Source organism: Pholis gunnellus, assembly GCF_910591455.1.
Source record: "Pholis gunnellus genome assembly, chromosome: 4".
Taxonomy (NCBI): Eukaryota; Metazoa; Chordata; class Actinopteri; order Perciformes; family Pholidae; genus Pholis; species Pholis gunnellus.
This window is the reverse complement of record NC_136530.1, coordinates 9,979,964-9,992,064: the sequence shown is the minus strand read 5'-3', so window position 1 is coordinate 9,992,064 and position 12,101 is coordinate 9,979,964. Positions and strand designations below refer to the sequence as shown.

The following is a 12,101-nucleotide window of genomic DNA, read 5'->3' as shown; positions in this document are numbered from 1 at the left end:
TAAAAATGACCCAGCTGCAACGAATGTGCTGATGTTCGTGACTTTAACGGTCCAAGTTCTAGACACTAATGATCTTTATGAAGGTTTACAAAGAATAAACCGGCCAAGTCAACGTCAAGCCTCATATTTAATGATTTATTGTCTGGAAAGCCCATTGTGACTCTTTCTTAAAGGGTGCTCTAGATGCAAAGTACAGTATATTAATGCAAACCGTGTTGAAATGTTATTTGCAAAGAATGATTTAATCTAGAAATGAAAAAAAAGTCCACTCCAGTTTTTCTTCCAAAATAAAAGGGTAAGATTTATTTTTTTTACACTGTATACAGTATCCAGTAGTCATCTAGCCCTCAAACTCACTTTCTAAGTGCTTGTACAGAAGTGCACACCAACATTAGGGGGGAAATATTTGAATTTCAACACAAAACCATTTTCAAACCAGGATGTATATCTGAAGTAACAACCACCTACATAGATTTGATACAGGGAAATTTAAATTGATCCAAAATTATATTACGTTTTGTTGAAATTCAAACTGACCTTTCTGAATGCAAAAATGCAATTAACAAATGTCTAATGTTTGGCGTTTTCCTTTTGGGCCCCGTGAAAACAACACACAACCTGAAGGCTTCATTCAAACTTGATTCCCTGGGCCAGAGGAAGATCTTTGCTGTAGTTTATCGTGCAGGTGGAACGCCTCATGTACTGCTTCCACGAGTCACTGCCAGACTCTCTTCCACCGCCGGTGTGTTTCTCTCCACCAAAGGCGCCTCCGATCTCAGCTCCGCTTGTCGGAATGTTGACATTCACGATGCCGCAGTCGGATCCTTTGGGCCCAAGCCAGCGGAAAACCCGACCCATATCTCTGGTGAAGATGCTGCTGGACAGGCCCTGCTGGACCTCGTTGTTCCAGGCAAACGCCTCCTCTTCCGTCTTGAACTTGAGGACGTACAGTATGGGGACGAAGGTTTCGGTGTGGACAATGGGAGCGTCGTGAGCCAGCCCAGTGATGATGGTGGGCTCCACGTAGTTTCCAGGACGGTCCATCACCTTTCCTCCGCAGACCACGGTGCCACCCTGCTGCTTGGCCTGCTCAATAGCTGCCAGATACTGAGCCACAGCTTGTTTGGTGTGCAGAGGCCCATAAAGGGTGGCGGGATCCCATGGGTCTCCGATGCGGACTTGTTTGTAGGCCTTGGCGACCCTCTCAACCACTGCGTCGTGAAGACTCTCGTGCAGCATCAGCCTCCTGGTTGTGGTGCAGCGCTGCCCAGCGGTTCCCACTGATGCAAAGACGGCGGAGGGCACCACGAGATTCAGGTCAGCGTCCTCGAACACAATGATCGCATTGTTTCCGCCGAGCTCCAGCAGCTTACGACCGAACCTATCCTGCACCATCATGGCCACCATCTTGCCAACATGGGTGCTGCCGGTGAACGACACCAGATCCACCCGCTCGTCCTTCGCCATGGCGGTGCCGATATCGGCGCCGCCGCAGGTCATGGAGCAGATGGCTCCGGGCAGGTTGTTGTGCTCCAGCACCTCAGCCACAATCCTGGAAACGGCGACGCTTGTGAGAGGTGTGGTTGGAGCGCCTTTCCAGAGGCAGACATTGCCGCAGGTCAGAGCGATGGCATTGTTCCAGCCGTACACGGCCACGGGGAAGTTGAAGGCCGTGATGATGCCGACAAGACCGACGGGGTTCCACTGTTCGATCAGCGCATGGCCTGGTCTCTCTGAAGGCAGCATGGGCCCGCCAATCATTCTAGACAGACCAACGGCATAATCACAGACATCAACGTATTCCTGAACCTCTCCCACTCCCTCAACGTAGATTTTGCCCATTTCTAGAGCCAACAGGCTCCCGAGGACGTTAATCTTCTTTCTAAGTGCATCTCCGATCTGCCTCACAATCTCTCCTCTTTTGGGAGCTGGAATATCTGCCCACATCTTCCACGCCTCCCTCGTCTTCTGGACAGTTTCTTCATACTCCGCCATGGTTGCCTGGGTTACTCTGGCAATGGGCTCATTGTTGGCGGGGCAGTATGACGTAATGACCTCCCCGCTGCCTCCCCAGCTCCCATTGTAAACGCCAGGGTTGTCCTCAGACAGGCCCAGCTCTTTCAGCCAGGAGTATTTGGGCTGGTTGATGAGGAGGCCTGACATGGCTGCTGACTGCTGGCAGTGGACAGATGCAAACTTATGTCTCAAGAGGAGCCTGCTGTGCCGGGCAAAGGTCAGAGTAAGGCAGCGCTGCATGGGTGCTGGAAGTAAATCAAAGTTCAAAATTATTTTACAACTTTAAAAAGGTTTGAAGAACATTTAGAAAATGATAGCCGACAGAGCAATCGCACCACAACCTTCAGATGAGCGTGTTCTGTCTGGAGCGGCAACTAACAATAACCCCAAAAAAAAGTATGTTAATCAACAAATCCAATTACTTGTCTCTTCCTTTCAGCTCCAATTTTATCAACTGCTGTTTGCAAAATAATATATAACTTGAAGAAGTTGCTTATTAAACTGGGTTATAGGCCACCGCACACGTGCGCTACAGGGAATGAGGACAGTCAACAGGTGTTGACCAGAGACTGCGAATACAGAAATAGGTTACAACTCCTTCTCTAAGAATGCATGTATTTAAAGAAACCACATATAGTGTAGGACATTGTTATTTAGTTGATTGATAGACACATCATCTGCAAACATTTTGATGAACGGTTAAGCGTTTATCATTTTATTGAACCAAAAATCAACTGGCTCCAGCTCCTGCAGGTGTGAATATATTCTGGTGTTCTTAATCTGCTACGATATGAAGCAGAATCTCTTTGAGGTTTGCACTGTTGGTGGCACTAAACGGGCAATTTGATGAGGTCACCTTGGGCTCCATTACTTATTTTCTGATATCTAAAATAGACCAACAGTGAAAATGCACAACAACTTTATATGAAAAATATGTATACAGCAGAAAGTCAATTAACAGAAGCCACACATATTAGGACTGTGACTTAATATTGCTGAAGTTGTATGAGTTTCATTCAAAATAGTCTGTGGGTTACATAACCTTAGCTTTTCTCAGACTTTTATACAGGTCTAGCAAGTTACTCAACCATATCCAATATGCGCTTGCGCAAGTCACCCAACTTTGGACAACCACGAGGCTGTCGAAAAAGTTATTTATGATATAAAAATTAGACCGTTGTCCCCGACAAAATAACTGAATGTAAGCCAAAACAATAATTGCGTTTGTGAGATTCCGGATTATGCACATCAGTATGTCCGTGTTGCTACTTTAGCAGCATGGAGTGACATGGTCGCCGAGATCAGCGTCAATGTTGTTAAGTCTAAACGACCGCAACTCAAGGTCCTGCGGTTACCTCTCACTAACATCACCGTGCATGTATGAAAACTACTCTTACACCGTTATCTGCATATAACTTTTCAGCGATCAAAAGTAAGTTCATGTTAGTTATGTATCAGTTTTTCACTCACGTTGATACAAAGTGCGCAGGGCCACGTCCGCTCTTGAGAATGGGAGTACTTGCAGTCACGACAGACACTTAATGTTTCCGGCACAGCTGAACCGGAAGTACTGGTGTTGTGCTGCGTTCTGATTGGACAGCCGCCTCGACGCAGTGTGGCGCCTGCTTTGTGAGGTTGTTCCATGCTAACAAATTCCCTTTGTTGTGATTAACCGTTCAGCGGTTGTGATTCTGCTGTAATCATTTTTTTTTATCAAGACGTCGTCGTTGAGATCATCTAAAGGATGAGTGGCGGAGTGTATGGAGGCGGTGAGTGGGCTCTCGTCAAATAAAACTAAATTGTTGTCCACGTTGTTCCGTTCGGTAGCTTTAGCCAGCGTTACAGTTAGCTAGCTATGCTAGCTGTGCTAACGTTTAACTCTCACGGGAGACTAACGCTGGGCTTGGCTAACATCTTTAATCCGTCCGCGTTTAGGAATATGTGAATTTGTGAACGCTTCCAGTGCATCATCTGACTCAGTTTAGTTTGTTTATGCAACAACTATGTAACCCCGGTACCGCCTAGCTAGCTAGGAAATGAATGAAAGTGGGTTTGCCGAACTCATGTTAGCGTTACACATCCAGTTCCGATTGCGTAACGTTATTATAGCTTCCTTGGATTTGGAAATATTGTGCTTAAAGAGGGAACGTTATATTTACTTTAAGTACTCTGCATTTTCTCTCTCTGCTCAGATTCACATATCTAAGTTAGAACTTCACAGATGTCTTTTTCTGAACTGTGAAAAACTTCTGTTGATGCTCTGTGGGCTTTATTATGCCATTCATGTCTTTATCAATTGTAATGTTAACCATACCCTAAACATACATTTGCATTCAGCAACGCAATACGTGTGCTAGCTATGCGTAGCTTTATTACAATATCATTATAACGTAACATAGTTCACTGTAGAACAGCCTGTGTAGCGAAGTAAAAAGTAACATTTCAGTACACACAACTTTAAATAATCGTCCCTTTCGTGATTTGCATCTTCCCACCACATACTTATTTTACTTACGGTAACATTATTGTCCAAAAGGTAAAAGTATCAGCCGAGGAGCCTGTTATGTGTGATAGTTTTACCTTTATGTGGCGTGCTATACGGAAAGATCCATTAATAACAATCCTGGAAGAACTTAATACCAGGCGAGCTTTCTCAGGCTGACTTCTGCCAAGTCAGTTTGAGGTATTGGCTCGGTATACATTTCTGATGTGTTTATGTGAATATTTGTTGTTGTTTGTGTCTGGGATATTGTTTGAAGAACTGCTCTAAAAAAAAAAGTATGTATATTGCAGAATGTGAAATGCCTTTTTAACCCAGAAACTGTTATTTAGTCTTTCAAAAAACAGTATAGTATTTGTTGAGGAAGTTAACTGTTCTGACCTTCCTCTCAGATGGATACATATTTATTTTTTTGCAGTTTTTAATAAAATTCTCATTTTTGCAGATGAGGTGGGAGCGCTGGTGTTCGACATTGGCTCATACACTGTAAGAGCTGGCTACGCCGGAGAAGACTGTCCCAAGGTAAATGGATCACACAGATGACCTGATTAACTATGTGTCTTTTCTTGCTCTGTGCATCTTCATCTTCCCTTCCGGGTGTTCGACAATGTCAAGAAATGAGGGCCATCACCCCGGAGACAGGCGGCATTCATTTAGTTCAGATCGTTCTGGAGTGCTTTGCTTGGTTTTGATTCATCTGTGTTTTTAGGTGGAGATGTTGATTGTGTAAATATCAGTTTGATAAGAGAAATGTCAGAGATGAACACTGATGTCCATAGTCAAATTCATCTATGTAATCTCTAATACTGGCCTGGTGCAAATACCACATTGATGATATGATATATTGATGATATGCCGTGGTCATCACCTGTAATGAGAGCAGGAAAAACATACGTTTAGGACAATTATTGATGGCTGAATTCCATTTAGCTGCCTCAGTTCCAGGTTCTTGTTATTGTGTGGGCTATCTGAGTGTGCAAGATGAATCAGTCAGTACATGCCAAGTCAGGACAGTGAAACCAGGTACTTTTGAGCATTTCAAAACTACTGTACTCTTTGTCTTTTATAACTCAGAGGAGCATTGCCTCACCCTCCGTTTCTCAAAAATGGGAAATTTGTGTTGTTACGTTCGCCATTGCAAAACCAGGGCCTGTGAGAATGTGTCTTGATTTGCATTGTGTCCTGTTGCGTTTTGTCTCGGCTCAGGCGGACTTTCCCACGGTGATAGGCGTGACCATTGACCGAGAGGATGGCAGCACGCCCATGGAGACGGATGGTGACAAGAGCAAGCAGAGCGGCACCACCTACTATATTGATACCAACCAGCTGAGGGTTCCCAGGGAGAGCATGGAGGTCATGTCTCCGCTCAAGAATGGCATGAGTGAGTGTTGACTCGTGGCATGTGATTTTTATTTGTGTCCCCCCCCCCCCCCCCCAATGCATAAAAAAAAAAAAATTAAAGCACAATTAGGTTTTTAACTGCCATGTTATTGGGTTAGAAATTGACCAGGCTGTTTAATGCTAAAATATGACCTCAGTAACAATTTATGAAGACAAGTGGGTTGTGTGTAACTGCACGACCCTGTTTTTCGTCATAGTCTGTGACGTAAACTCCAACACTGAATATTTATAACCCTGTATGCGTGAACATATCCATAATTAGAGTCTGTTAGTCTGACAGCCGGCTTTGTAGATGAACTCGTCACAACCCTGACTTGCGTACAGATGACTGCCGTTCATCATGAATATTAATGAGCTTATTTGAAGACCAAGGCAACTCATTATCATGAGCTCTCCCACCCAGTGTCCTCTTGGTGGAAGGCAAACCCTTCTCCGTCTTGGGTTAACCACCATGTCTGCTTGACAGTGATCATATTTTCCCCCATCCTCTGTTGTACTTGTCTATGTCGTGCATGTGTTGGACATCCAAAGCCAGACGTGGGTCTCATGTACTTATTGTAAGTCGCTTTGGATAAAAGCGTCTGCTAAATGACTGTAATGTAATGTCCAAGCTGTCTTTGGATCTTAAATTGAGCTGTTATTTAAATAAATAATCTGAGGCTCAGTTTCAATCTCAGATTTCTCTGCCCCGTTTTCTGTAGATGATGTCTTCCTTACATCTGTTCAACGTTGTTTAGCTTAACTATCTTGTTTCTCAATTTGACAACAATTATCCAAAATTAGGGCTGCAACAGCAGATTATATTAATTATCAAGAAATTAATCAGTCATTTGTTTAGTCTATACAATGTTTAAAAACTAGTGAAAAATGCTTCACATAGCTTGTGAGGCTTTCATAACTTAAACACAAACAACTTATATTAACTACAAATTACAAAAGGCTCACATAGGTGAAGCTGCTTCCAGGGAATGGTGACCTTTTGCATATAGTATATATTCTTTAAACATTAACCAATTTTCAAAATGGTTGTACATTAATTGCCTCTCTATTGGCCGAAATTCTCTATTCGACTGTGTTTGATTTCTGACAGCGGCTGTGAAAGGAGCACTCCGGTGCGCTGACCTAGCTAATGATGCTCATCAGAATCTAGTCCAGTGGAGTTTGGCTGGGAGGCTATTTAGAGCCAAGTGTGACACCAATCTTAATTGCAGCAGAACAGCATCGTGGGACCACAGGCGCCTTCAGAGGGCTGACCTGGAACATTGGTGCCCGATGCTCAATTTGTTATCTAAAAAAAACCCATCGTTGCTCTATTTTCTCCACCATCTGACCCAGCAACGATGATGATGACGACGACGACGATAGAAGCACAATTTTTTGTGACGTCGATTTTGATGCCATAAACATAGTAAAGACATATCTTGAGAACATTGCGTAGTTGCAATGTTATTTCCCAAATGTTGTCCATTTTGTCCTGTATAATAGCCAATAATCCGACAGCAATTTGACATTTAACAAGCCCCGTCTGTGTTTTCTCTTCCGTCTCTTTTACAGTTGAGGACTGGGACAGTTTCCAGGCCATTCTGGATCACACCTACAAGATGCACTTCAAGTCTGAACCCAGCTTGCATCCAGTGCTCATGTCAGAAGCATCGGTGAGTTGGCATTTGTACGAGCTAGAGTCTGAACAACACTGGTTGGTAGCTACATATTCTGTGATTGCACCATGGCCAAACAGTATTCACACAGTTAGAATTCATCAGCAAACAGCGAGATCGTGGCAGATTTAAAGTCCGGTTCTGTTTTAGCATGTTAGTTGAATACTCAGTAGCTGGTGAGCTTTTTGAGATGCTGTTTGCTTTAGCAGTAATCCACATATGATGAGGATTTTAATTTAAGAGCTTGTTTCCTGCTCTGGTCCGTAGTTTGTGTTGCGCTGACATTAATCTGTTGTGAACGTCCTGTTTTCTGTTTTTTTTCCCCCAGTGGAACACACGAGCGAAACGAGAGAAACTGACAGAGCTGATGTTTGAACATTACAACATTCCTGCCTTCTTCCTCTGCAAATCTGCCGTGCTATCTGCGTATCCTTTACTACTTCACGTCATCCAGAAAAGGATGGGAGACAAAGCTAATATGAGATATTTTCCATTAAGTGTCTGATAATGCTCTGAGAGTACTGTTTCTCTGATGAACAATCTGTTAAACTAGTACTGTGTCTGTTACGCGTTGAACTGGGTTACATTTCCTTCACTCCGAGTGTCTAAGCTTTGCCAATGGGCGATCTACAAGCTTGGTCCTGGACAGCGGCGCCACACACACCACAGCAATTCCAGTGCACGATGGCTACGTCCTGCAGCAAGGTATTATCATAAATCATTCACCACAAGTTGATAATCTACCTGCATAATTTATTTTGTTTACATATTAACTAATCACCTAAGATAACGCATGTGTTATCTTGTATGATTAGTGTTGCCATCTGCTGGTTGGAGCTGGCATCGCAGCCTTGCCCATCAAGCCAGCTGTTCCCACAGATGTTATTACAAGCCTCTGTTGTCGTCATGAACTATTGCTGGTGCAACAGTAATTCTCACATTTTTATTTCAGATGAAACTAAATCGTGTTGTAAAACAGCAACATAATGCTTTCTGATACAAAGCAAACAAAAGACAAGAGATTGCTAATTCATTAAAGGCACATCAAGAGATTTATCAAGTTGAGCAAGTTTTTAAAACAATGTGTGGAGTTGCTGATATATATATATATGTGTGTGTAAGAATGGTAGAGATTTACTGTGTTCCTCCAGGTCATGTGTTTTTTTAATTTTCTCTGACAGGCATCGTGAAATCGCCCCTGGCTGGAGACTTCATGAGCATGCAGTGTAGGGAGCTTTTTCAAGATTTAAGTGTTGAAATAATCCCCCCGTACATGATTGCATCAAAGGTAAGATAACACTATTGTAGAGAATCTCATTTCAGTGTTTCACAGGTGGAACAGTGTATTTTTAATAATCTAGTAGAAATATTTGGGATATATTGCTCCAGCCTGAAACCCGTTCCTGTCTTTGTGTTTTTATTATAAGTGGCATTATGGTTCAGGGCAGGTGAAGATGGTGTCTTACAAATATTCTTGAATGGACGAATGTGAATTTATTAATGCAAAGTTGTGTTTTGAATGTTACGATGAAAACATCCATACAGTTTTCCTCTTATCGTATGAATTGATTTCAAATGTTGGCGGTAAATTTCATTAACTGGCTGTAAAAATACGTTAAGGTTAAAGCATATTAACATCCCTGTTTTAGGTAGTGTGATCATAATATTATCTATGTTCACTCTTGGATATACATACATATAGAAACAGTATGCACTGAATGATAGTGTGGAGGGATGTAATAAAGAGAACCAGCTCTTATCTGCAGCACACAGGCCCAAGTTTGGAAATCAAATCATCCTAAAATTGGACCAGGAAGCTTTAACTCAACTCTTTATTGTGCGTTATGAGTCTTCATTCGCCCTTATTGTCATCTTCCTTCATACCACACACTGTGAACCACTGTTTGTCATTACAGGATGGAGTGCGAGAGGCTTCACCGGCCAGCTGGAAGAAAAAGGAGAAGCTACCTCAAGTCACTCGCTCATGGCACAACTACATGTGTAATGTAAGCAGCAAACTCTGAAGCACCCCTTTGTTGTGACCTTGCAGTAATGAAGGAATTGTTGGTATGTATTGTGTTTGGCTGAATGTGTGCCAACTTGTCCTTCTTAATATTTGCAGTGTGTGATCCAGGACTTCCAGGCATCTGTGCTGCAGGTGTCCGACTCGCCATATGATGAACAGTAAGAGCATTATTTGCATCTTAATATGAATCTGACGTTAACGTAGACATTATCCTTTACTTTAACCCTCAGCTTATGTGGAGGTTTGCAAAAGTGAACTTCTGCTGAAAGGTTCAAATCGAACCGCCGATCCTCTGATTGAAAGACGGCCCTGCTCTCCACTTGGCCACGGTCGCCCCACATTACTGTGATATCTCGATATTTGATTGAAGACATTGAAAGACGATTAATTGTCATATTGGAAAATGGCGCTGCCGTACTCACAGGTGACCCTCCTCTCTTTCATCAGGGTTGCTGCACAGATGCCCACAGTGCACTATGAGCTGCCCAACGGCTACAACTGTGACTTCGGGGCCGAGAGGCTGAAGATCCCAGAGGGGCTGTTTGACCCCTCTAATGCCAAGGTGTGTGTTATTAATGTGTAGTAACAGGGCAGACTAAATAGCTCAACATGCTGCCTCCAAAAAAAAGGAAAGCTCTGTCATGAAAAGTTGTTTAAAGCGGAATATATTTGTGAAAACGTAATTTAGTGATGTTTGTTGTGATCACTGCAGGGCCTGTCTGGAAACACCATGTTGGGAGTCGGTCATGTGGTGACGACCAGCGTGGGAATGTGCGACATCGACATCCGGCCGGTAATTATCAACATGCTTTAACACACGGGTTACACCTATTCCTGGTGTCTTCTTTGAGACGCTCGAGTTGAACTTTTATCCGTTAAAATGAGGCTCTTAATTGGAGTTAATTTCAAATGACTGAATGGGTAAAGATGTCTTGCTTAAACCATTTTGTTGACGATAAAACCTTTTTGACTGTGTGCCTCAGGGTCTGTATGGCAGTGTGGTGGTGACCGGAGGAAACACGCTCATTCAGGGCTTCACAGACAGACTGAACAGAGAACTCTCCCAGAAAACCCCTCCGGTGAGTTCATGCCAGCCCCTCCTAACACAGTATTAGTTAATGACAACATGAGCTAATAAATGATTGATTTGTGCACACAGTTTCTTATGTGGTCTGATCATTTAAATACATTCCTTTACACTGCGATATTTCCTGCCAGAGTTTTAACATGTTTGTCTGTGATTTACAGAGCATGAGGCTGAAGCTGATAGCCAACAACACGACAGTGGAGCGCCGCTTCAGTGCCTGGATAGGAGGCTCCATCCTGGCATCACTCGTAAGGACACAAAGCAGTTAAAACTGTTTTATAAATGTATCAACAGGATTTAATCGTTATGACATTAGTTCTCGAGGTACAGAAAACTGTCTCTCACAGCATGATGTTCATTTTGTAAAATATGGTCCATTTAGAGTAGAATAGAAGCAGGGTATGCTTAATGGCGTGGCTACCACAATGTGTCAGGTCTGGGAGTTGTCCAAGTTTAACTTGGTCGCCTAAAAATATTGATAAAAGCGGTGGCAAAATGCATGAGCTCTGCAATCACACGTCCACTTTGCTGAACAGCTTTGTCTTTGCGTGCGTGTATTCAGGCCTCTCCTACTTTCATCCTGATTTATTGAAACTAAACATGTTTTCCGTGTCAACCAGGGAACCTTCCAGCAGATGTGGATCTCCAAACAGGAGTATGAGGAGGGAGGGAAGCAGTGTGTAGACAGGAAGTGCCCTTGATTCGACACCAACCCCCTCCCTCTCCATCACCGTCTTCGCCACAAGCTCACGAGTTCACCTCTGGCCCCGGACTCAGGAACACACACCCACGGATGATCACTCTTGTTTTGTATGATTTGTTTTTTTAAAAGTTTGTTAATATGTCGCCTGTCTGGGATTTATTGTGAAAATCAGACAAACATCTACAAAGTAAACCGTCACTATGATGAAAGATGGTTTGAGTTCCATTGTTTTGTCATTAGTCATGTCTGTTGCCTTATTTCTAGATACGAGTTTTGTGGAAACAAAAAATAATTCTGGAATTGACAAAAGCTGAAGAACCTATTGTCCCCGTCTTCTCTCCCACTTCAGACATTGACATGTTCTAAGGATCATTAAATACGTGTGTGTAGCTTCTAAATCAAGTTTTTGATTACAATTTGGAGAAGCAATTTGCTCTGAAAGGTTTCTACCGAATACTGACACGGTAACATTTGGGTGACGTGTATTTGGAGGACTGACCTTTATAGTTTGGGGTGAATCATTTCTTCTGTTCAGAAGCCTTTTTTTGTGTAGTAAGTAAACTCGGAGGCAAAACCCTGTTCTTGCTTATTTGTGTCAACACAAATAAATCTGTATTTAATTTTCATTGTTTATTAAGTGTGATGTGAAGTTTGTTTCACTTTTACATGAACATGATTTTAATTATAGGGGTGTCTTGTATTAATTGCTT

At 42.8% G+C, this 12,101-nt stretch overlaps 2 protein-coding genes across 2 annotated transcripts; one reads left to right on the top strand and one right to left on the bottom strand.

Annotated features, from left to right (window-relative positions):
• Positions 1-286: 286 nt before the first annotated feature.
• On the bottom strand, positions 287-3,548 carry aldh7a1 (aldehyde dehydrogenase 7 family, member A1). Its single transcript, XM_079158413.1, has 2 exons — positions 3,487-3,548; positions 287-2,261 (listed from the first exon to the last, which is right to left on the bottom strand). The coding sequence occupies exon 2, from the start codon at positions 2,254-2,256 to the stop codon at positions 628-630; it is 1,629 nt and encodes a 542-aa protein (XP_079014539.1). The 5' UTR covers positions 2,257-2,261; positions 3,487-3,548; the 3' UTR covers positions 287-627.
• An 80-nt stretch (positions 3,549-3,628) lies between these two features.
• On the top strand, positions 3,629-12,022 carry actl6a (actin-like 6A). Its single transcript, XM_079157228.1, has 14 exons — positions 3,629-3,785; positions 4,962-5,038; positions 5,723-5,897; positions 7,472-7,572; positions 7,904-8,001; positions 8,186-8,280; positions 8,757-8,863; positions 9,492-9,581; positions 9,698-9,759; positions 10,049-10,163; positions 10,314-10,394; positions 10,585-10,680; positions 10,850-10,936; positions 11,309-12,022. Exons 1-14 carry the CDS (start codon positions 3,761-3,763, stop codon positions 11,387-11,389), a joined length of 1,290 nt encoding a protein of 429 aa, XP_079013354.1. The 5' UTR covers positions 3,629-3,760; the 3' UTR covers positions 11,390-12,022.
• The last annotated feature ends 79 nt before the right edge of the window (positions 12,023-12,101 follow it).

Coding starts and splice junctions, on each gene's coding strand:
- aldh7a1 (XM_079158413.1), bottom strand. CDS start 2,256: ATGCAGCGCTGCCTTACTCTGACCTTTGCCCGGCACAGCAGGCTCCTC.
- actl6a (XM_079157228.1), top strand. CDS start 3,761: ATGAGTGGCGGAGTGTATGGAGGCG. Junction 8,002..8,185: donor AAATCTGCCGTGCTATCTGC/GTATCCTTTACT, acceptor CGAGTGTCTAAG/CTTTGCCAATGGGCGATCTA. Junction 10,937..11,308: donor GCTCCATCCTGGCATCACTC/GTAAGGACACAA, acceptor CGTGTCAACCAG/GGAACCTTCCAGCAGATGTG.